The sequence below is a fragment of the Oncorhynchus tshawytscha genome, linkage group LG05 (genome assembly GCF_018296145.1).
Source record: "Oncorhynchus tshawytscha isolate Ot180627B linkage group LG05, Otsh_v2.0, whole genome shotgun sequence".
In the NCBI taxonomy this organism is placed as follows: Eukaryota; Metazoa; Chordata; class Actinopteri; order Salmoniformes; family Salmonidae; genus Oncorhynchus; species Oncorhynchus tshawytscha.
Genome location: NC_056433.1, coordinates 28,395,640 through 28,417,659, shown reverse-complemented (window position 1 = coordinate 28,417,659; position 22,020 = coordinate 28,395,640). Strand labels below are relative to the sequence as shown.

Sequence of the window (22,020 nt, the reverse complement as noted above, 5' to 3'; positions counted from 1 at the left end):
TTTTTTTTTTTTTTAAAGCAATAGCTACTAACTGTAAAGTGATTTCATTGTATTTCGATGTACATAATAATTGGGATACATAAATAAGAATACTGTGTACATAGTTTCAATAAATTCAATACTCATCCTGAAGTTGTCATCCTTACCCTGAAAATAAAATATTTGGTTTAGCTTATGCCGAGTAGGTTTTGCGAAAGTCAAAACACCAAAACTTGAGCTACCTCGTCGAATGGGATATGAAATTAGCTAACAATTACCTTTTTAAACGGCATATCGTTGTATCACGTGGACATGTTTTGAGAACAAGCTTTTAGCATATGTACAGTCTTTTTACTATGAGAAAAGAGTTAACCAAGTATCCATAGCGTCTGAAGTGTTTCTTCCTGTACTGGATTTCTTTGTCGCCATTACAAGTACTAGCTAACACCGCACAGGTATTAAACTTTGAATAACGTCAGGTAGCTAGATAAATATAAAGATATTAAGTACTATCTCGGCTTTGAAAATTAAATGAAAACATATTTGCCATGCATGTCTCCCCTTCTGCATTACAGTAGTGGGTGTGTGATATCTAGTTGCTAATGTAGCTAGCTACACATTAAATGGGTTTGCTAGCTGGTTATCTTGACTTTGGTACTGTTGTGACAATGAGCGCAAACCATGTCCCACGTTACTGTGATCTCATGTGTTGTCCGAACAATTTCAGTAATTGCTTGAAAAATATTCTCTAAAGCAAAGTTTAGCATGCACAAATATATTGATGGCTTGTCAATGGTGGCCTACTGGTGTAATCAACACATTGCATGGGGAATGTGTAAATACGATTATGTAGCAAACGTTACACAGAAGTGACAAATTATCCTCTTTTGATACAGGTTTATTTGGGCGGACACCACAGACATGACTTCCCGCATATGCAAGAACTGTGGTTGTTCCGAGATCGACCTCGATCAGGCTCGGGGCAATGCAGTATGCACGAACTGTGGGTCTGTGCTGGAGGACAACATCATCGTGTCCGAGGTGCAATTCGTGGAGGGCAGTGGTGGGATTTCGTCAGCTGTGGGGCAATTCGTCTCAGCAGATGGTAAGACCTGCATTGTGCATAAGACTTCAGCATCACAAAAAAAAAAAAAAAAAAATTGTGTTTACCACGATGCAGTATTACACATATCCTCTGCCCAAATCCATATTTAGAGATGCTAAATATTGCATATGTGAAAATGCAGCATATTACATGCAAGCTTGTCTCTGATGTTAAGCAGACAATGTAAGAAAAGTTCTTCACAAATAAAGACAACTGTTCAAATAAGCTTGATGGTATAATACAATTGGGAAGAAATCCTTGCAGTTAGATTAAACAAAAAATATATATAGTGCATAATGTCATCATAAGCACTAGGCTACATAAATGTTTCACAAATCATAGACTACCTTTAAAAAAAATTAAAATCAGCATTTGGCTACATCTTGTGGGCTTTGCTAAATGTTTCATAACCCCCATGCTGTTTTCTTATGATTTGAGAAATAGTAACAATAATAAAGCCTTCACAAACCCATTATGAAGTGTTCACCCTGGAAGTTGGAATGAAAGAACAGTATCTAAGTTCAGTTAATTGTTTTATGGTCTTGCTGTAAGGTCAGTCATAAATAATTGCACATCATAAATATGGGAATTTTAAATGAATGATATGCATATGGTTTTGAAGTCTACAATAATGCCACTAGCCCAATATTAGACCTCTGATTAATGAATAAGACAAGGTCTATGGTCATTCCATAGCGACTGCATTTGAGAACTTCTGGTACAATGACTACCTGCTAGCAGCATGTGCCCCATGTCCATAGCTACATCCATATATAAAAAATATTCTGGAGACTTCTGATTAATTTTTTTTTTAAAGAAGCAATTTGCGTCACCGAACAATGAGCAAGAAACTTAAATCAAATTGGTCACATACACATGGTTAGCAGATGTTATTGCGAGTGTAGCGAAATGCTTGTGCTTCTAGTTCTGACAGTGCAGCAATATCTAACAATTTCACAACAACTATCTAATACACACAAATCTAAGGAATGGATTAAGAATATATAAAATTATGGATGAGCGATGAGAGGCAAGATGCAATCGATGGTATAAAATACAGTATATACACATGAGATGAGTAATGCAAGATATGTAAACATTATTGAAGTGGCATTAAAGTGACTAGTGATCCATTTATTAAAGTGGCCAAAGATTTCACATTTGTATGTAGGCAGCAGCCCCTCTGTGTTAGTGATGGCTGTTTAACAATCTGATGGCCTTAAGATTGAAAAACAGATTCTGTCTCTTGGTCCCAGCTTTGATGGATCTGTACTGACCTCGCCTTCTGGATGATATTGGGGTGAACAGGCAGTGGCTCGGGTGGGTGTTGTCCTTGATGATCTTTTTGGCCTTCCTGTGACATCGGGTGCTGTAGGTGTCCTGGAGGGAAGGTAGTTTGCTCCCGGTGATGCGTTGTGCAGACCGCACCACCCTCTGAAGAGCCCTGCGGTTGTGGGCGGTTCAGTTACTGTACCAGGCGGTGATACAGCATGACAGGATGCTCTCAATTGTGCATCTAAAAGTTTGAGGGTTTTAGGTGACAAGCCAAATTTCTTGAGCCTCCAGAGGATGAAGAGGCGCTGTTGCGCCTTACCATACTGTCTGTGTGGGTGGACCATTTCAGCTTGTCCGTGATGTGTACTCAGAGGAACTTAAAACTGTTTCCTGAAGTCCGTGATCATCTCCTTTGTTTTGATAGGGGCAGCAGGCAGTAACCAAAAAGGTTGCTCCATCAAAACCCAGAGCCTGACAAGGTATAAATCTGTCATTCTGCCCGAGCCATTTTACCCCGGCCGCCGAAGACGTGGATGTCGATTACGGCAGCCGCCCGCACCTTAGATTCAAACTTTGATTCAAAGTTAGGTTAAAGGCGGAAGACACATTTTAGTTGAATGCATTCAGGTGTACAACTGACTTTTGTTGACGTTGAGAGGTTGTTTTCCTGACACCACACTCCGAGAGCCCTCACCTCCTCCCTGTAGGCTGTCTCGTCATTGTTGGTAATCAAGCCTACTACTGTTGTGTCGTCTGCAAATTTGACGATTGAGTTGGAGGCATGCATGGACATGCAGTCATGGGTGAACAGGGAGTACAGGAGGGGGCTGAACACACCCTTGTGGGGCCCCAGTGTTGAGGCTCAGCGAAAATGTTTTTTCCTACCTTCACCACCTGGGGGGCGGCCCATCAGGAAGTCAATTGCACAGGGAGGGGTTGAGACGGATTGCCTCAAGCTTAATGAGCTTGGAGGGTACTATGGTGTTGATTGCGGAGCTATAGTCAATGAACAGCATTCTCACATAGGTATTCCTCTTGTCCAGATGGGAAAGGGCAGTGTGATGGCATCATCTGTGGACCTAATGGGGCGGTAAACAAATTGAAGTGGGTCTAGGGTGACAGGTAAGGTTGATCCTTGACTAGTCTCTCAAAGCACTTTATGATGACTGAAGTGAGTGCTATGGGCGATAGTCTTAGTTCATTTACCTTTGCATTCTTGGGTACAGGAACAATGGTGGCCATTTTGAAGAATGTGGGGACAGGAGAGCCCACAGTCCTTGGTAGAGGGCATACGTCTCATGTCTGAGCCATTGAATTGCGACTCCACTTATTCTATACTGACATTTTGCTTGTTTGATTGCCTTGGAGGGAATAACTTTGTATTCAGCCATATTCCCAGTCACCTTTCCATGGTTAAATGCGGTGGTTCTCGCTTTCAGTTTTGCGTGAATTCCGCCATCTATCCACAGATTCTGGTAGGTTAATAGTCACAGTGGGTACATCATCTCCTATACACTTCCTTATAAACTCACTGAATCAGCTTATACGTCGATATTCTGAGGCTACCCGGAACATATACCAGTCCACATGATCAAAATAATTTTGAAGTGTGGATTCCAATTGGTCAGACCAGTGTAGCACAGGTACTTCCTGTTTGAGTTTCTGCCTATAGGAAGGGAGGAGCAAAATGGAGTCGTGGTCAGATTTTCCGAAAGGAGGGCCTTGTATGCATCACGGAAGTTAGCGTAGCAGTGATCCAAGTCTGTCGAATTTGCCTTGTTAAAATCGCAGCTACAATAAATACAGTTTTGGGTCAGCCTCTGGAATTAGTTCAAATGCCCTGGGTGGTTCGGTATGTAATACTTAAGATTTTCTGCGCTAACAATGTAAGAAAAATACACAAATACTGCAGTTCCCTAAGGCTAGAAGCAAGGCAGCCCACTCTGCCATTGCCATGTTTTAGATGCCAACTCCCAAATCAAGATCTAATTTGGATGCCAATGTTTGGTTTTTGCTTTCTGTGTACACCTGTCGGTTAGCTAATGAGTCCTGCAAAGCAGGCAGGTGCTGCCCCAGACGAGAAGTGACGGAAACATCTACGTGCGAAGGTAGAACACATTGGCATCCATATTAGATTTATTTGGGGAGGAGAAGCAGCTAAAAAACATTGTTTAATAGTTACGTTCGGTGATGCAAATAGCGATTCTCCAATCAGAACCATCTACTTATTATGGATGTCACTTCGGATTCAGAACATGCTGCTAGCAGGTAGTCATTATACCAGAAATTCTCAATCACAGTCGGTATGGAATGCCTTTAGAACTTGTCTAATTAAAAATCAGAGATCTAATATTGGGCTATACTGAGATGGCTAGGGCTGGAAAAATGTAACTACTCCAATGCAGAGATGACACTATAGTTGCAAGGACTAACAGTCCATGTATTGCTTCAAAATATGGTTAAAGATCATTTACAAATGGCATAAAACCTCATTTTGGGTTATAAACCATTTTAAATTAAGTGCATGAGGCATTTAAAAATATGACATTGAATCAACGGACATACATTTTTATTTGAGATGGCTGTAACGTTAAACACACAGAAATTCACAGAGTGGGCCTTTAAACACAAGTCTGGTCCAGAAGTTCATTGAAATGTTACTTCCTGTAGTTTCTTCATCTTAAATTACCAACTTATTTATATTCTTTGTATGATGCTTAATTTTGACGGAATAGTAAGAATTAGCGCATTACTTTACTTTTTTTTAGTTGTCCTAGAACCATGCAATATGTAGCTTATGAACCCAGTCTGTGGGCTATAGTTAACCTTCCAATCGAAAATCGCACTTGAATAGACAAGGTTAAATTTGAAGGTTAGACTAAAAACACTCCAACGCCGTAATATCTGAAATAGAAATGTATTACAATAGAAGATCTTGATAGGCATGGAAGATTCCCCAGTTAGCAACATTATCCTAGGAGGAACAATTGACAAGTTACATTGAGTGATGTTCCAAGGTGCTCAGCTCACGTTGGGTTTTTCATTTCTTTGGCCACGCTTACCTGATGAAATTGAAGTTGCATGTTAAAGGATCTACATTTTATATTATGGCTACACAGGCACATTGTCAAAGCAAACTACTTGAGAAAATAAGATAAGCAATCTGCTTTGATCACAGCTATAGGCTAGGGTTACATTATGATAATTATAGGACATATTGCCTACCTCTCAAGATGCCTTCATGCACACTACCACCGTAGCGGCCTGGGTCACTGCTCCTGGGGTTTAGAGGGTTATTTGAACTTGGCCCAGAGTTGTCAGGACAGGTTTCATGTGATCCTTCAGCATCAATATGGTTACCACTGACTTTGGGCAGGTTTGTAGCTTTTCCTGTAGAGATGAAGTTCAAGTTGTTGGGCTTATTCTCAGCTCCACCTTGCATGCCTTTGAGGCTAGATAAGTACCCATGGTGATCTGAAAGAATTTGTCCACAACCAAGACAGTTTGCTCCATACTCACTATGAGTGTTGGGGTTTCTGTCTCGTTGGATATTGCCTGTTTGTACAACCCCGTATCTTGGGGATTGAACACTGGTCATTGATAAAGGTTTCTTAGCACTAACATGAATAGCTCTATAGAAGCTTAAAGGTGACCCATGTTGTCTACGATTAAGTTGGCTATTGCTGCCCTGGGTGTTCTCATAGGCACCATTTGCTGATTGTACAGCTCCATAAGCATTCTTGCTAAAACCATGTTGGTATTTACTGTAATAGGCAGAAGCTGGTTTTACTTGGCTGGGTGACAGCTGGGCACTGGTAAGCTGTGCAGACCCATGGTAGCCTAGTGTAGTTTCACCTCTGTTTAATGCTTGAAGATGACCACCATGCTGCACAGGTTGATGAAAGTTAGAAGTGGTACCATGAATTGGGTCAGGTTGGCCATTTATTTTCCCACCCTGAGATGTTGGTTGGAAATGGCTGGGTGGATCCTGGACAATGTGGCTCTGGGCAAAGTTCTGTTGCTTTTCCACTGATTGGGCACTACCACTTTGGGCGGACCCTTGGTTGAACAAACAATAAATAGGACTGACACAGCTGGGATTGTCTTGGGCACCAGTGTCTTGAGAAACCATAAGCTGGCCTCCACTGCTAACTTTTATGAAGTTTGAATTTCCTCCAGAGTTGCCCAAGGAACATTCCACACAAGGATCTGATCCGTCAGTATCAACATTGCTACCACTTATGACTGCAAGCAGATTTCGCTCTTGTCCTTTTGCTGCATACTGAACAGTAGAAGCACCATACTTGCTAGGAGCTGGAGTTCTTCTGTGGCTTTGTGAACCTCCATACACGCTTGTAGCTTGTTGGTCAATGTTTAGGTGAGAAGAAGCAGACTGAACGGGAGAGGGTTCCCTTATGCCACTAGTGGCAGGTTGGATCCTGATCTGATGTGGTGGTGCTGGCTCAACTCTGTAGCTTTGTGAACCTCCATACTGGCCAGTAGCTTGTTGGTTGATATTACTGTGAGTAGGAGCAGACTTGGTAGGTTTAACGCTGACACTTTGTGGACCCCTGTCCTGGTTAGAAGTATGATGTATGATGTTCTGCTGAAAAAGAATAGTCCCAATAGGGGCATGGGCAACTCTGCTGCTTTGAGAACCATCATACTGGCTAGGCACCGATTGAGATGTGCTTGTGGCAGGTTTCGCACTGCGTTGAGAAACATCCTGGCCAGGAACTTGTTGCATGCTGTGGTGTTGAAGGGTTACATACTTGCTAGTAGCAGGTTTAACTCTATCACTTTGTGAAACTTGATGTTGGCTAAGGGCAGGTTTGATTGCAATGTGATGAGTAGGACCATACCAACTAGTCATGGGTTGGACATTATGTGGTTGAGAGGCAGCATGCAGGCTAGAAGCTAGTTTCTGCAGAGTTTCACTGTACAGACCAGGTGTAACAATGCTGGTTTGCGTTCCCACATACTGGTTCGAAGCTGGTTGGACATGATTGCTTTTGTAAGCATCATACTTGCTAGCCACAGGGACATAATGTGTGTCCTGGCTGGTTCCATAAAAGAGAGAGGCTGCACTATTATGACGTTTGTGGCTTTGGCATATACCAGAGTGAACAGGTTTTGTATAGCTGGGGTTAGGTTGAGTGATATTGCCATCAGCCTTCACAAATGGGAACTGAGGGGTAGACTGGACATTGTCTGAAGCTTGGTAGACCGTGCCCTGTGCTGTGCTGTAATAGTCGGTGTTAGGTTTTGCACCACTGTAGACAATTTCAGTCCTGCCAACTGAGGATCCATAATGGCCAGAAGCTGGCTTGGCATATTGTCCCTTGCTAGGTCCATATTTGTTTACAGAAAGTTGGCTAGGTACAAGCATCTTAATTTGTGCCAATTGAGCTTTGGTGGACTTCACTTCTCCAAAGTAGGTTTCATCATGGTCAAGACCATCATGACCGGGAACTTGAGATAAACCACTTTGGCTATCCCCATACATGCTGTATTCAGGGACTTTGCTGGTGGTAGGTTGACGATCTACACCTTGGACAACAAAGTTGTCTCTGGAAGCAGGTTTCACATAACTTGAGGTACTTTGGGCACGGTCACCTAGTGGGAATTTGTGACTGGGGACTTGCTGGAAGCTGTTCCTTACTTGAGAAGAACCATATGCATTAGCAGGAAGGACTTGTTTCACACCAAAACGCTGGGCATCTGTGTTGTAGTTGGAACCAGGTTGTACTTTAGTATTCTGGTAAACATAGGAAGCAAGGAAAGGGTTTACCTTGCTTGGAGTGTCATAGTGGCTTGGGGTCTTGACAGTGCCAGGAGTATATTGTTCACTGGCTGGCTTGATGTATTGCTGGGGGATAGATATGCCATCAGAACTTTGCAAAACACCATATTGGCTATAGCGTCTTAAGCCAGAGAGGACATTACCCCCAGAATGCTGCGGTGTGCTGCCACTTTGTGCAGTGGGGTTACTTAAAGTGGGCTTATTGTTCACCGTTTGGACAGTTGCATGATGGCTTGTGGCTGGTTTGCGCACCTTTGCTGATTGTACAGCATTGTACATCTCATGTTGGGCAGAGTTGCTTGGTCTCTTACCCTCATAATTTGGGTGAGGTCTCAAATGTTGCTGTGCATTTTGAGTGCTGCCACCAGGAGTACTGTTTAAGTGGCTGGGAACTCGATTGAGGACACTAGATTGGACATTGATTGTCTTTGCAGATGTAGGCCTATAGTGGCCTGGGATACATTTGATCCCGTCACCCTGGACAGGGCTATGGATGGGAAATTGCCCATATCCACAGAGCCTGCTGCCTCCATCAGTTTCAGGCCTGATTCCCATACCCTTTTGAGGTGGAGTATTAACATCCTGGGTGGATTCATAGACATTTATGGCTGGGGTGTCAATTTGTGTTGGCCAGTACCATAAGTGCTTCCACCTTGCACAAGTCCATAGCGATTCAGAACACTTTGTACATTGCTGGATGATTGTGGGGCACCACTTCTTTGGAGACCGCTGTAATGGCTGAGAGAATGATACAGGGTGTTGTCAGCTGTTAAAGATCCATAATTGGTACTATAATGCCCCCATGTCTGTGACACCTCATGATTGCTTGGAGAAGGCTTTGTGCCGATAACCTGGACACTTTCAGTGTTGGTGGGAACTTGCTGTGGACAGTCAGGCACTGGTTTATTGGCTGCACCATCTAAAACAAAAGGATTTTTTTTTTATACATTCCTCAAAACTGTGCTCAAAGTAGACTACATGTAGTTATGTAAAACAATCTTACCTTTGTTGCTCCCTGTGAATTTGATTGAGCCAACCCCAGACATTTGAGATTTAAAAGTCCTGTCCACAAACAGCCTACTGACTGAGCTATGTGGGTAGAGACATCGCACTGAGAGTCTAAAAAAGGAAAGGTCATTAAGAGGTGTGCCATATGCAGCCACAGTTAATCCACATTTCTTGATCAGATTTATTAATGACATTTGGGACTATGATTATTCACACCTAGGTCACCTACTATATTCTTAAGTAGCTTATTGCACAAACACATTATCATATTCAGATCAGGGCATTGTATCATGAAAATGACAGCATTGAAATGCTAAGATCGATCATGTTCCCAAATAACCATGACTGATCTTTACCTGAATTTAGAATCCCTGGAGATGAAAGAAGCGCTGTCAAGTATGAGCTCCCTATAAGACAGGATCTCGTTTTCATACACTACAGAAGAGTCTTCAACCTATAAGACAAGTGGAAACTTCTGTTACTTTAATGTGTAGCTCAAGTCAGTCAAAAGCTCATGACTGAATTTTCCCACCATCTAGCCTATAGCATTATTGTATACTGTTTGTTCTATGGGATTGTCATTTAGACCTAGATAATGTTAAAATCAAAACTTACCCCTCCTAATAAAGTATTTAAATCAATTAGGCTGACCTTTCAAATTTAGCTAAAACTAAACAAAATTCCACAGGCTCCAAATGTATATTTTAAATGAGATCATACCATAACCGTGGTATTGCACGTGTTCAAGCCAAACTCAAACAGAACTCTTGAGTCGTCCATTAATTTTGGTTTACAGGTTCTGTCCAAGAGGGTAGTACTGCGTGGATTCACTGCAGGCCAGGTAGGTTTTGTACTGGTCAACACAGTCATGATCCCATCAGTTGAACAGACTGGAAAGACAAAAAAGGTCAAAGCTGCAGATGACAGCCCAATACAAAAACAAAGCATGCGAGTTATGGATGGATACTCACTTATAAGCTGATCACGTCTGAAAAGACAGCGCGTTGCTGTTGCGGTCTGGATCTCCGAAGTCCTTGAATCTCTTGAGTGTATTTCAAATATGCCATAAAAATGCCTCAAGTTGATATCCTGAAATGAAAAGGTTTTGGCCCATAGCAGTGAAGTAGGCCTATAAGCAACTACTAAAGTGAGGGCAATGTCCTGCCAAATTTGGTTGATGGTCATGCCTTAGATCAGTGGTTCCCAAACTGTGGTGTCGGCACAGACAGGTAGGGGGAGATTAACGGCATCTTTTTTTTGCCAGTCATTTTACCTTGAGCCTCTAGGGGGTGGCATAGTTTCAACACCAATGTAGTAGTGGGCCTAGTCTGTCTCTTTTTTTAAAACTGGTAGACCACCTCCAAATTAGTGCAAATGTTTTAACTACACTGAACAAAAATATAAACGCAACATGTAAAGTGTTGGTCTCCATGCTTGCCGAGCTGAAATAAAAGATCCCAGAAATGTTCCATACAGACAACTTCTCGAACTGTGCACAAATGAATTTACGTTCCTGTTAGTGAGTGTTTCTACTTTATCAAAATAATCCAACCATCTGACGGGTGTGGCATATAAAGATGATTAAAGATGATTAAACAGCATGATCATGACACAAGTGCCCCTTGAGCTGGGGATGATAAGGCCACTAAAATGTGAAGTTGTGTCACAACACAATGCCACAGACTTCTCAAGTTGAGAGTGTGTGCAATTGGCATGCTGACTGCAGGAATATATGCCAGAGTTGTTGCCAGAGATTTTAATATTCATTTTTGCTACCATAAGCCACCTACGTCATTTTAGAGGATTTGGCAGTACGTCCAACCTGCCTCACAACCGTAGACCACATGTATTGGATCATGTGGGCGAGCAGTTTGCTGATGTCAAGAGAGTGTCCCACGGGGGTGGTGGGGTTATGGTATGGGCAGGCATAAGTTACTCACAACAAACGATTGCATTTTATTGGTGGCAATTTGAATGCACAGAAGTACTGAGATGCATCTGTGACCAGATTCATATCTGTATTCCCAGTCATGTGAAATCCATAGATTACGGCCTAATTTATTTATTTCGATTGACTAATTTCCTCATATGAACCGGTGGCCGATTTTCAAAAATAAAGACAATGCAACCATTAATGAGGGTGAATCTACAACCGATGAAACGCCATCTGATAATGAGAGCCTAGGCCGAGCGAGGCGCCGCCTGTTGAGACCCTAGTACCAGTGGGAAAGGAGCGCAAGGGTGAGCTGGCACTCGAAATCAGCAAAGAAATAAAGGCGATTACATTCAGTTTGTTTTCACATATCTCATGGTTGATTGTGGATGTGGATCCCCAATGTGTTGCATGTGCTAAAAAAATAAAAATCGAACAGTTTGAAGCCAGTGAAACTGGAGACATTTACCACAGACTACAACCCCTACCAAAGCCCAAGCTGTTTGTTATTAAGCATCATATCATTAAGTGTCTCAAATACGAGAAATCTAAAAAGCCACATACTATTGGTGAGACTCAATCTCCTCGCAGCAATAGGTATGAGAGAAAATAGCGCGTCAGCTCAAACAAATCCCGCTGTCTGATAACACTGTTGCCCGGCGAATATATGAAGTGGCAAAAGAGTGTCAGATTGATCGAACAAAAAGTGGGAAATTCTCTCTACAACTAGATGAGTCAGCTGATGTCACATGAAGCTCACCTTCTTGTATTCATCAAATACTGCTATCGGGAAACATGAAGAGGTGTTATTTTGCAGTGTGCTTGAGGGGACATTCAACATTTGATGATGCGGGATGAGGGGCTGTGTTGGGAGAACTGTATGGGCGTGTGTACAGATGGGCAAACAAGGGTCTGAAGGCAAAGGTACAAGCTGTTGTGTCACACGTAGTACTCCCTCATCATGTTACACAGGGAAGCTCTTTCTTCTAAGGCCCTTGATAATAAGCTTATTAGTATGCTTCAAACAAAATGGTGTACTTAATAAAGGCAAGCCTCAAATACGAGACATATGGGATCTGAGCATGAATCACTGTTGCATACTGAGGTCAGGTGGTTGTCGAGGTAAAATGCTGCTGCGTCTGTTTGAAATGAGAGATGAAGAGCACCTATTCATACTGGATACAGTGTCACCCAATGCAGAATGGCTGGCAAACCTGTCGGACATTTTTGATAGACTGAATGGACTTATGTCACGGCAAGGCCCCATTACCAACATTATGTCATTGGCTGACAAAGTTGAGGAGATTGTGAAGAAGCTGGAGCGCTGGGCAGTGCAAGTGGAGTAGAGTGGACGAGTGTGGAGGCATTCACTGGATTTAGTTTGAGGAGAATGAACTGTACCTGGATGTCACAAAAAGCAACAATCACTCATTACCTCCAAAACATAATGGACATTTCAGGAGGTACTTTCAAGAGGCCACGAAAACCACGACTGGAGCGAACAACCGCTCATTGCCACCACCGCTGTCATCGGAGCTACAGTATTCCTGGAACTGTCCAGTGACAGGACCTTGCGTGCAGCCTTTGCCACAACCCCGCTGGTTGAATTCGGTCTGTCAATCGCAGGAGAATAACCAGGATCATCTGAAACCGCATTGATAAACTGATTGCTTTTTCATCTGTGAAGCTACTTTTCCCGCACTTACATACATTAAATGTTAAGACTCACGAGAGTGGACCATTAACTACCTTTACCTGTGTCAAGCATAAAGCTCTGAATACAAATGCTGTGCTCCCAGCGTCAGGCTCAGCCATCTCATTAGAGCGAGTATAGATTAATAGGTTTATGGTAATTACCCATGTAAATGACCAAATAAAAGTATGAAGTGAAATGCAAACAAATATATATGTGTGTACATCATTGTACAGCAATAGGGCTTTCAAAAATATAAATGCGTGACTGTGTTGGGGAACACGAGCTGTAACCCAAATGTATAAGGGGGGTGAGCCAAAAAGTTTGGGAACCGCTGCCTAAGAATGGATTGAGACTGATCTTTTTTTGTTCTAGACCAGCATCAACCCAACAGATACAGCTAATCACAGGCTTGGAGAATAGCTGAATCAGTTGTGTTTTAGTGCTGGGCTAGACAAAATGTGCATCCTTTGGGTTTCCCCTAGGAATGGATTGAGAAACACTGCTTTAGAATTGACAACATACTGTACCTCATAAGTGTAGCCAACAGTGAACAGTGGCACCTCCAAGGTCAAAATATGGCTTTCGTTTCGCAGGTTGTACCCTCTTTCAGCCACCAGCTCAGGTGTTAGAGGGTCATGACCGACCCCGATCTCCCACAGGTATCCCAGTCTTGGCTGGGTCATGTCAAAGACAATGCCTCCTCTTGTGCAAACCCCTTTGAGCTCAGGAGGGACTGGGGTGAGAATGCCGATTTTTGAAAGCAAGTTATTTTTAGCAAGGTCTTCAAAGTAAAATGTTACGCTTGAAGTAAAATATAAAGATGTCTTCAAATCAAGTCCTTACATGCGTTGCTGAGCTGTTCCATAACAGAGGCTAGATGGTAGTAGGCCTCTTCCTGGGGCATGATGCTTAACGTGTAGTTCATGTCCATGGAGTACTGGAAGAGCCCCTCACCTAAGTACTATTAAGAAAAAAAACATTTAAATATCAAGTATTATTTCAAAAGTTGCAATTCATGACTATAAGCTCCATTTATGGAAATGTGTTTGATCCAAAATGTACTCACCGTCCTATGCACAGCCTTGTCGTCAAAAGGAACCCTGATAGTATAGGCATGGGTGCCATTGGCATGGACGATCTTACTGATGGTGTAGCCATGTTCTGCAGCATCTGACACAGAGAACTGCTTTTCATTCAACTTCACTCCCATCAGAGCCACATCGTGAGGAATGTTCCCCAAGTACACGTTGAACGTATGCTCTTCAAAGCTGGTCTCTGGAATAGTAATGAAGGAAATGGTTAATTAGCCAAATAACCAGGATTAACAAGAAATCAGCAATGCCACAGAGCACATTGGAAATGACACCTTGGTTATTGTAACCACATGTTCGTTATGTGCAAAAAGGATGAACATACTGTGGTATGGAGGAAGGGCGTCGACATCAACGGTGAAGGGGTGTCGGCACAGCAATGGAGTGTCCACTACCCTGAGCAGCCGGTGTCTCGTTTCAACAGTGCTACCATCAGTGTAGACATGAGAGAACACATGCTCATAGAACAGGAAAGCCACGTACATCTCCCGGTAGATATTGTTTGTCACCAAACTCTAAAAATACAGTTTACTGTGTTAACTTGCACTTCAAGCTGTCGTGAATAAGCAACAATCTAGTTTTAGAACCAATTTAAGTTTAAAAGCACACTAGGTAAACGTCATCTATGAATATATTATGCTGAACAAAAATATTTAAAACGAAACATGTGAAAGGTTTCATGAGCTGAAATAAAAAGATCCCGGATATTGTCCATATGCACAAATATTATTTCTCATTGTGTACACATTGGATTACATCCCTGTTAGTGATAATTTCTCTTTTGCCAACATAATCCATCCACCTGACAGGTGTAGCATATCGAGAAGCTGATTAAACTTGATCATTACACCCATGCACCGTGTGCTGGGTACAATAAAATGCCACAGATGTCTACATCGAGGGAGCTTGCAATGGTCATGCTGACTGCAGGAACGGCCACCAGAGCTGTTGCCAGAGAGTTTCTCAACTAGTTTCTTATTTTTCTCTCCCATAAGCTGCCGTCAACGTCATTTTAGAGAATTTAGTAGTACTTACAACAACCCTCTCAACCGCAGACCACGTGTAACCACACCAGTCTAGGACTTTCAAATACAGGATCATCTGAGACCAGCCACCTTGTAAGCTGATGAAACTGAGGAGTATGTCTGTGATAAAGCCCTTGTGGGGAAAAACTAATTCTTATTGGCTGGTCCTGGCTCCCCAGTGGGGGGCCCTACACCCTCCCAGGCCCACCCATGGCAGCGCCCCAGTCCAGTCATGTGAAATCCATAGATTAGGGCCTAATGAATGCATTTCATAGAATGAAATCAGTCAATTGAACTGTAACTCAGGGGGGAAAAAAATCATTGGAATTGTTGCGTTTATTTTTGATCACTATAGATCAGGTCTTCCAACTCCAGTCCCAGAGAGCTACTTGGTGCAGGCTTGTGTGTCAGCCCAGCACAAAAATATTTGCTCAATTGTGGTCCAGATGAAAGATTAGGCCTAGTTGATTTATTTAAAGTTGAAAAAAGGCCCAGTGTAGACAAACTTGATTTTCCTGTGTATATGAAATATAAAATGATGATCATGCCCTTTTAGTGCAAGAGCGGTTTGATAAGTTCCAGCTTGTTTTGGTGGGATAAATTTTGGCCTTCCGTATTGACTTCACCATGCTGTAAATTACTTAGACCAATTTTTTTTTTTTTTCAAACTGCCAATAACAGCTAATTTTCTGATTTCCCCTCCCCACTCAGACCACCTCCACAGTCCTAGCAAGATATTTTCTTGAAAATTTGCCCTTGGTTAAGAAGCCAATTGTTTCTTTAATCACAAATGTATTTAATTGTTACCCGGAAATGATTTGATAGTGATAAACAGCTGTATTGGACATTTAAACAAGCGTCATCTTAGTGCTGGGCTGGAGGGAAAAAAAGCCTTTACACCCAGAATCTCTCTGGGGCTGCAGTTTGAAAACTTGGCACCAGTTGAACCTAGCCTAGTCCCAGATCAGCATTTTCTTTTGCCTACTCCATTGTCAAACTGTTTGGCATGACAATTCCATAAGGAGTTTGTAGTTGAGCAGAAACAGACTGCCACCCAGGCTATGTCTGAACCCAGATCGGAGCTAAAGTCCAGTGGCCTTTACCTTCCTATATCCTCCTTCGGCACCAAAGGGGACACCCATCTGTACCATGAGCCCTTTGACTTCTAGAGTGTAGCCCCTGGCCCTCGCCGTGCCCTCATCTAGCAGTTGGCTCTCCACACCCACGTTGATCTGCTTGCTCTCAAAGCCAAAGCCGCTGTGAACCAACGGTGTCATGATCCTGGGGGTCTCCCAGAGTAGCCTGACCCCGTCAAAGTATCCTGGGTCTGAGAGCGAGAAAGCAATGCAAGTCTTTAGAACGGTAGCCATGTCGCCAATCAGCGACATATTCAGACCTTCATTATCAGGTAGAACAGAAAACCATCAGTAGGTCTACCCCTGAACCTCCAGGCTCAGATTTGAATAACTCTGGTTAACAGTGTAGGGATGAGCACAAGTACTCGATTGAAGGTTTGTACATGATCACTAAATGAGTACTCCATTTTCAAATGCCACTATGTGCACACAGTAGGTAGATTTTAAACAAGTACTCAATTTGAAATAGTTCAGCAATTACAACAGAATTTCTTTCAAATGCAAATTCCTTTCAAGAGGTGGATGAGTGATTGTATTTACATTTAGGTTTCCATCTAATTGGCGACATATTTTCATGAGAATATTCTAAAGTCTGGATAAAACCGGCATTTCAGAGATGTTTCCATCAAATTGTTGCAGATGACAGTGCACGTAAAAAAAAAAAATCTAAAACTAGTTAAATGGGTTTCAATTGCATTTTCAACTAATAGTTCAAAAAATTTTTAAGAGCTTACCCACTGTTACACGGAACCCAAACCGGCTGCGCGCATAAATGTATTTTGCCCCCCACACCAAACGCGTTCACGACACGCAGGTTAAAATATCAAAACAAAGTCTGAACCAATGACATTAATTTGGGGACAGGTCAAAGATCATTAAACATGTATGGCAATTTAGCTAGTTAGCTTGCACTTCCTAGCTAACGTTAATTCGTCCTATTTAGCTAGTTTGCTGTTGCTAGCTAATTTGTCCTGGGATATAAACATTGAGTTGTTTTTTTTACCTGAAATGCACAAGGACCTCTACTCCGACAATTAATCCACACATAAAACGGCCAACCGAATCGTTTCTCGTCATCTCTCCCCTCCTTCCAGGCTTTTTCATCAATTAACTTACATGGTGATCGCATCTAAACGTTCATTGTATTACCACGACTACCAGCAAAACAGTTAGTCTTTGTCACCCACGTGAGGAGATGGCACGTGGGTACCTGCTTCTATAAACCAATGAGGAGATGGGAGAGGCCGGACTTGCAGCGCGACCTGCGGTCAGAAATAGGAATGACTTTTAATTTAGCCCGTGGCGTCGCAGAGGCTCGTTGGCGTGCGCGAGCAGTGTGGGTGCAATAATTGAATTTCACGGATTTCTAAATTTATTTTGCGACGCTCGCGCACGTGACATGTCCGGTCTGGTCAGCATGTTAGTGGCATGTTCGCGCCAGCCAAAAACGCGCAGATGTCGCTGCTGCCTAGAGCACACTTATAGCATACATGAGAAAATGTATCAAAAGAGCGAGTATTTGTCAAACAGAAGCCAAGCGCTGATCATCATGTCACCAGAATAAGACCAATATTTATTGGAAAGGAGCATCAAGCGCACCTCCTTGTACGTTCACCACCCTGTGAAGTTAATTCATTTCATCAGTAGCCTGATAAACTGCATGCTTACCGGACCAGTTGTAGTGGGAGAACCACACATGCCATCGCGTCACAAGTTCTCGATATGGTTATTATATCAATATTTGCGCGTTAGCGTTTCCGACATTTCTCATAATTTTACTGACAAAATGATCCCATTTTATGCATTTTGTTTTGTCAACATTTGGAAAGTTTAACAGAATGTCCAGTTTCCATCAGGCCTGTCATTTATCCTACATGTACTTCACTGGAAATCTGGTAATTGAAGCACAATTTCATGGCTTATTTGAAGAAATATTAATCCACAGTTGTCTTGGATTATTACGTGCATTATATTTGAATATAATAAACTCATTTGCATGGAGTTATCAAAAAATCTGCTACAGCTAATGGTAGTGGCATTGTTAAAGACTATTCTTTAGCAATATAGGGGAATACAAATAAATATACTTATGGTGCAGGCCACAGATATGTCAATCATGACCACCATCATTTTCTGACTGAAGAACACTGTCCCGTGAATGACCTCCACCGCAACACCGTCAACCTGAGAGTAGAAAGACAATGTGGTTGGGAAAAGGGTCTGCCAGTTTTAGGCCTTAATTTATTATATTTTAGAAGTTCAACGTTTCTTGCTTTTCCTCATCTGCACTGATTGGGAATACACCGCTATAAGAGCAAGCGTCTTGAGGGCTCCCACCATATTTCTTTCAATAATGTTTTCAGATCAGCGCAGAGTACTGAAACGCATAGAATTTCTTGAAATACCCACCATTATGATTTCCGAGTGAGTTTGTCTGTAGGGAGAGCGGAAGATAACCCTTTTCGGAGTGGCACTCAACTCGTAACCCAGTCGATGTGCTTCGGTGATGGGCATGGTGGCCATTTCATCTTCATTCTTTAGGAACATTACCTGCCATGCAGAATTGGCTATATTTTGGGCCTAAGAGGAGTCAGTATTGAGTCAAGATCAAGCTTGAACATGTTTCAATGCAAAGATTATACTTAAGAAACATGTTGAATGCTTCTAAAGGATGTGGCTTACAACAGAATGGGCAGCCCTCCATGCTTCCTTTGAGGTTCCTTCAGAGGTAGTACAAGGCACATCTCTCCCCACAGTTACCTAAGGGATATAGGACTATATTTAAGAGGGGTCATCTAACTTTGTGTCAAAGAAGAACAATTATGGATTTTCCAATTCTGGTTCTGGAGGCCCACTATATGCCAGCAGAATTAATCAATTAGTTTGAATCTTAAATAAATGGTCAAAAACATACTAATTTGATTGGGTATTTATCAGAGTTCATTTGACAAAGCAAATTGCATTTCTACTCAGTGTGAAACCCAGTATGCACACTAGGCTAGGCCGGAAAGGCCCAGGACCAGAAAAGGCAGCCTTACTGTACCTCCATGTAGTCCTCTTCACATATAACCTCCCGTTGGGACCAGGGCAGTAGCAGGGAGCAGGTCCGAGACAAAGGGTAGCGCGACTGTTGGTCCTTGGCATCCATGACAATGATATTGAACTGAAAGGTGAATACCTCATCGTTCTGAAACAGCAAATATTTGTTAGTCATCAGGTTTGATCAGCTCAGCAAGATGACAGTCCAGCATGGGAAGACAGGAGTTTGAGTCCAGGTCCTCAGCCTGCACCTTTTTGTTCCAACCAACACACCCTATTCACCACCTCATTCAAATCATCAAACCACCCTTGATCCATTGAGACAGTTGAATCAGGTTGGGCTAAGACTTTAGAACTCTGCTGTCCTAGAGTGAGACATACAGTATATCCCAATTATCCCCCTCCCACTAGCCCATGCCTCCACTAATCCAACGCTTTTACATTGCGGGAACACTTCAGGAGGAATGAGATATTGGGATGCACCAATAGGCTACCTGGTTGTCAATGTGACAGGAGAAGTAGGAAGCCCTGAGAGTGGTGTAGCCATCCATCTTGAAGGTGCTGATTGTGTAACCACACCGGGACGCATTCTTTACATCTATGGGATGCACACCAGCCGCATCTGCAGAGAAGAGGACGCTACATTTCACTCTGCGCATCAATTACATTAAACAAATATACTCCATCCTACTATAGGATACTTATTGCCTACTATGGTCATTAATGCCAAGAGGACCCACTATCTAAGACAGAGGGCACCAAATCTTTCAATCATAAACTGTTTAAATCAAATTGAGCCATACTTTAAGGTCTAAAGTAATACAAAAAAATACTTGAACCTTGTCATCACCCACCTACAGCCTCAAACTTAGGGGCGTTGCCAGACGAACCAACATGCACCCACAGGTATCGATCCCGACATTCTGACTGTATATCCACTCCTACACGAGACAATTCAGGTTAGGGTACATTAGAAGACTCATGCAGACCTTGATCAATGAAAAGAACTCTGCATACCTTCTGGAATACTGTAACCTTTGGGACTTCCTAGAACCCCCATGTAAAGCAATGATAGTCTGGGAGAAAGTTAAATTAATATCTGACATTTCTCACAGGTAAAAGCATGGAGAACCACAACACAAAATGGTTTTGCATTTTTCCAAGTGACTTCAAACTCAGAATTTAAGAATATCAAATTTACCCAATACTAATGCCAAGGCTTGGAGCCATCATTTCGCTATACAAATCCCCAGCAAACAATACAGTACTGGTCAGATAGTAGCAGAAAATAAAGACGGCAAGAAACGCAAAACAGGTTGCTTTGAAACTCCCTTGCTACGAACCAAAGGGACAAAAAAAAAGTTAATTCAGTCATAGGTAAACTAATCACCACCAGAAGAAGGAGGCAGAATGGAAACCAGGTGCAACTGATTGAACTTGATTGCTTTGTAAAACGTTTGATGACTTCCATTGGCACCGTTTCTTACAAAAGGAGTGAAGCTTATTTGGGTATGCATAGCCAACTGCACAAAATGTTATATTTTGAATATGAAATTGATTTAGCCTAGCACTACACAGCTGATTCAGATAATTAAAGCTTGATGATGAGTTCATTATTTGAATCAGCTGTGTAGTGCTAGGGCAACAACCAAAAACGTGCACCCCTTGGGGTCCTAGGACCGAGTTTGGGAAACGTTGGTCTTGTAGAAGCAAAATCTTATGTTTATCACAGTAAAAAGCCAGCAGAGGGAGGTAAATTGTCATAAGCCTGCGTTTTATCTCGTCTCTTGCTGAGCTGTGCAGTCTAGCTATCACAAACCACCAGATGGCAATATTCATTGGTTTTATACTCTGAGATTTAGAACGCAAACAAACTTCTTCTCTAAATTAACATTGTTTTGCATATGCTGATTAAAAATAAACTCATTCAAAATAGACTAAATGTTTGGTAAAATATATGGGCTCTCTTCAAATATGCTGAGTGGTTAGCAATTATGTAGTTATAATTTGCAATAATGACTTTTTAATTTGACAGAACATTTTTGTCAGCTCTTTAGTGTTTGACATCAGAAAGGCGAATGGCTTCAGTGGCATTAGCCAGGTAGGTGCTTCTACATATTGGTAGTGGATGATTATATTCTCCCCAATGCAATGAAAAGTGCTTTGATTACCTGAAAAAAAAAATCTGTTGTTGTGATTTGTTATTAATATTATTATATTATTATTAATATATTAATCTCCTTCCAGGTCCAGTGAAAGCCCCAGTCCTGGGTACTGGGTTCCACACCAGCCTTGGAAAAGAGTCCCGTGCTCAGACGCTGCAGAACGGTGAGTCTTGAACTAAACCCACCATGCCCTCTCCTTCTCAAAACAGCTGGGGCTTGTTCAGCATATTGGAGATAGAAGTGCAACACAGAGTGGACATGATTCACTATTCCAACTAATATACATTCTTGGGTGAATTCTGCCAATTAAGACCTATTTTCACTTAATGCATTGATGTCAATGGGAGATTAAGTGAAAATGTTACTTAAATGGAATTTGGGGTTCACCCCTGTATGCAATAACTCTTTATCTGGGGACCAAACAAAACCTGTTCAAGCAGGAAACTGAATGATTGGTTGTGAGATAGTGAGTGAAATTAACCAGGATGTTTTTGGTTTCATTTGGTCTGTTATCATATAAAATCTAAGATTACATTTTGGGAAGTTGGTTTACTTGACAGTTTCATATCCAGTCATTGTATAGAAGACAGTTTTATGGAGAGGCTAGTTTGTTTGGTGTATGTCTCAAATTGGAGGGAGAGAGAGAGGGAGAGAGAGAGAGAGAGAGAGAGGGGGGTTTGATGAGAAATTGTATAGTTTGTGGCGATCACTGTGAACAAGTACATACCTGTGAGAGAACACTGTGTTCTCAGAGCACACTCCACA

The 22,020-nt window shown here is 42.1% G+C and overlaps 2 protein-coding genes across 4 annotated transcripts in view; one reads left to right on the top strand and one right to left on the bottom strand.

Moving 5' to 3' along the window:
* Positions 1 to 164: 164 nt before the first annotated feature.
* Positions 165 to 22,020, top strand: part of brf1b (BRF1 RNA polymerase III transcription initiation factor subunit b) — a 126,358-nt gene continuing 104,502 nt past the window's right edge. The window contains exons 1-3 of the mRNA XM_024420566.1: positions 165 to 434; positions 876 to 1,084; positions 21,338 to 21,418. Coding sequence (XP_024276334.1) covers positions 901 to 1,084; positions 21,338 to 21,418 — 265 coding nt within the window. The 5' untranslated portion in view covers positions 165 to 434; positions 876 to 900. The remainder of the gene's footprint in view (positions 435 to 875; positions 1,085 to 21,337; positions 21,419 to 22,020) is intronic.
* LOC112250430 lies at positions 5,043 to 20,513 on the bottom strand. 3 transcript variants are annotated; one of them, XM_024420564.2, is made up of 20 exons: positions 20,292 to 20,511; positions 20,108 to 20,166; positions 19,945 to 20,031; positions 19,585 to 19,712; positions 19,095 to 19,238; positions 18,734 to 18,811; positions 18,461 to 18,631; positions 18,139 to 18,235; positions 16,019 to 16,242; positions 14,216 to 14,405; positions 13,866 to 14,074; positions 13,643 to 13,760; positions 13,327 to 13,532; positions 10,142 to 10,259; positions 9,891 to 10,060; positions 9,527 to 9,624; positions 9,166 to 9,281; positions 8,978 to 9,081; positions 5,585 to 5,749; positions 5,043 to 5,333 (listed from the first exon to the last, which is right to left on the bottom strand). In XM_024420564.2, the coding sequence occupies exons 1-19, from the start codon at positions 20,321 to 20,323 to the stop codon at positions 5,645 to 5,647; spliced, it is 2,454 nt and encodes an 817-aa protein (XP_024276332.1). In that variant the 5' UTR covers positions 20,324 to 20,511; the 3' UTR covers positions 5,043 to 5,333; positions 5,585 to 5,644. The 3 variants fall into 3 exon arrangements, with proteins under 3 accessions (XP_024276332.1, XP_024276331.1, XP_024276330.1); XM_024420563.2 differs by having other exon boundaries at positions 5,043 to 5,421; positions 20,292 to 20,509; XM_024420562.2 differs by lacking the exons at positions 5,043 to 5,333; positions 5,585 to 5,749 and having other exon boundaries at positions 7,881 to 9,081; positions 20,292 to 20,513.

What these genes read in the sequence shown, in the direction of transcription:
- LOC112250430 (XM_024420562.2), bottom strand. Translation starts at nt 20,323, where the DNA reads ATGATGGCTCCAAGCCTTGGCATTAGTATTGG. An exon ending in GGAGGGCTGCCCATTCTGTT is followed by an intron (nt 18,632 to 18,733) that starts GTAAGCCACATC and finishes GACTCCTCTTAG; the next exon opens with GCCCAAAATATAGCCAATTC. An exon ending in CCGAAGGAGGATATAGGAAG is followed by an intron (nt 14,406 to 16,018) that starts GTAAAGGCCACT and finishes CTGTATTTTTAG; the next exon opens with AGTTTGGTGACAAACAATAT.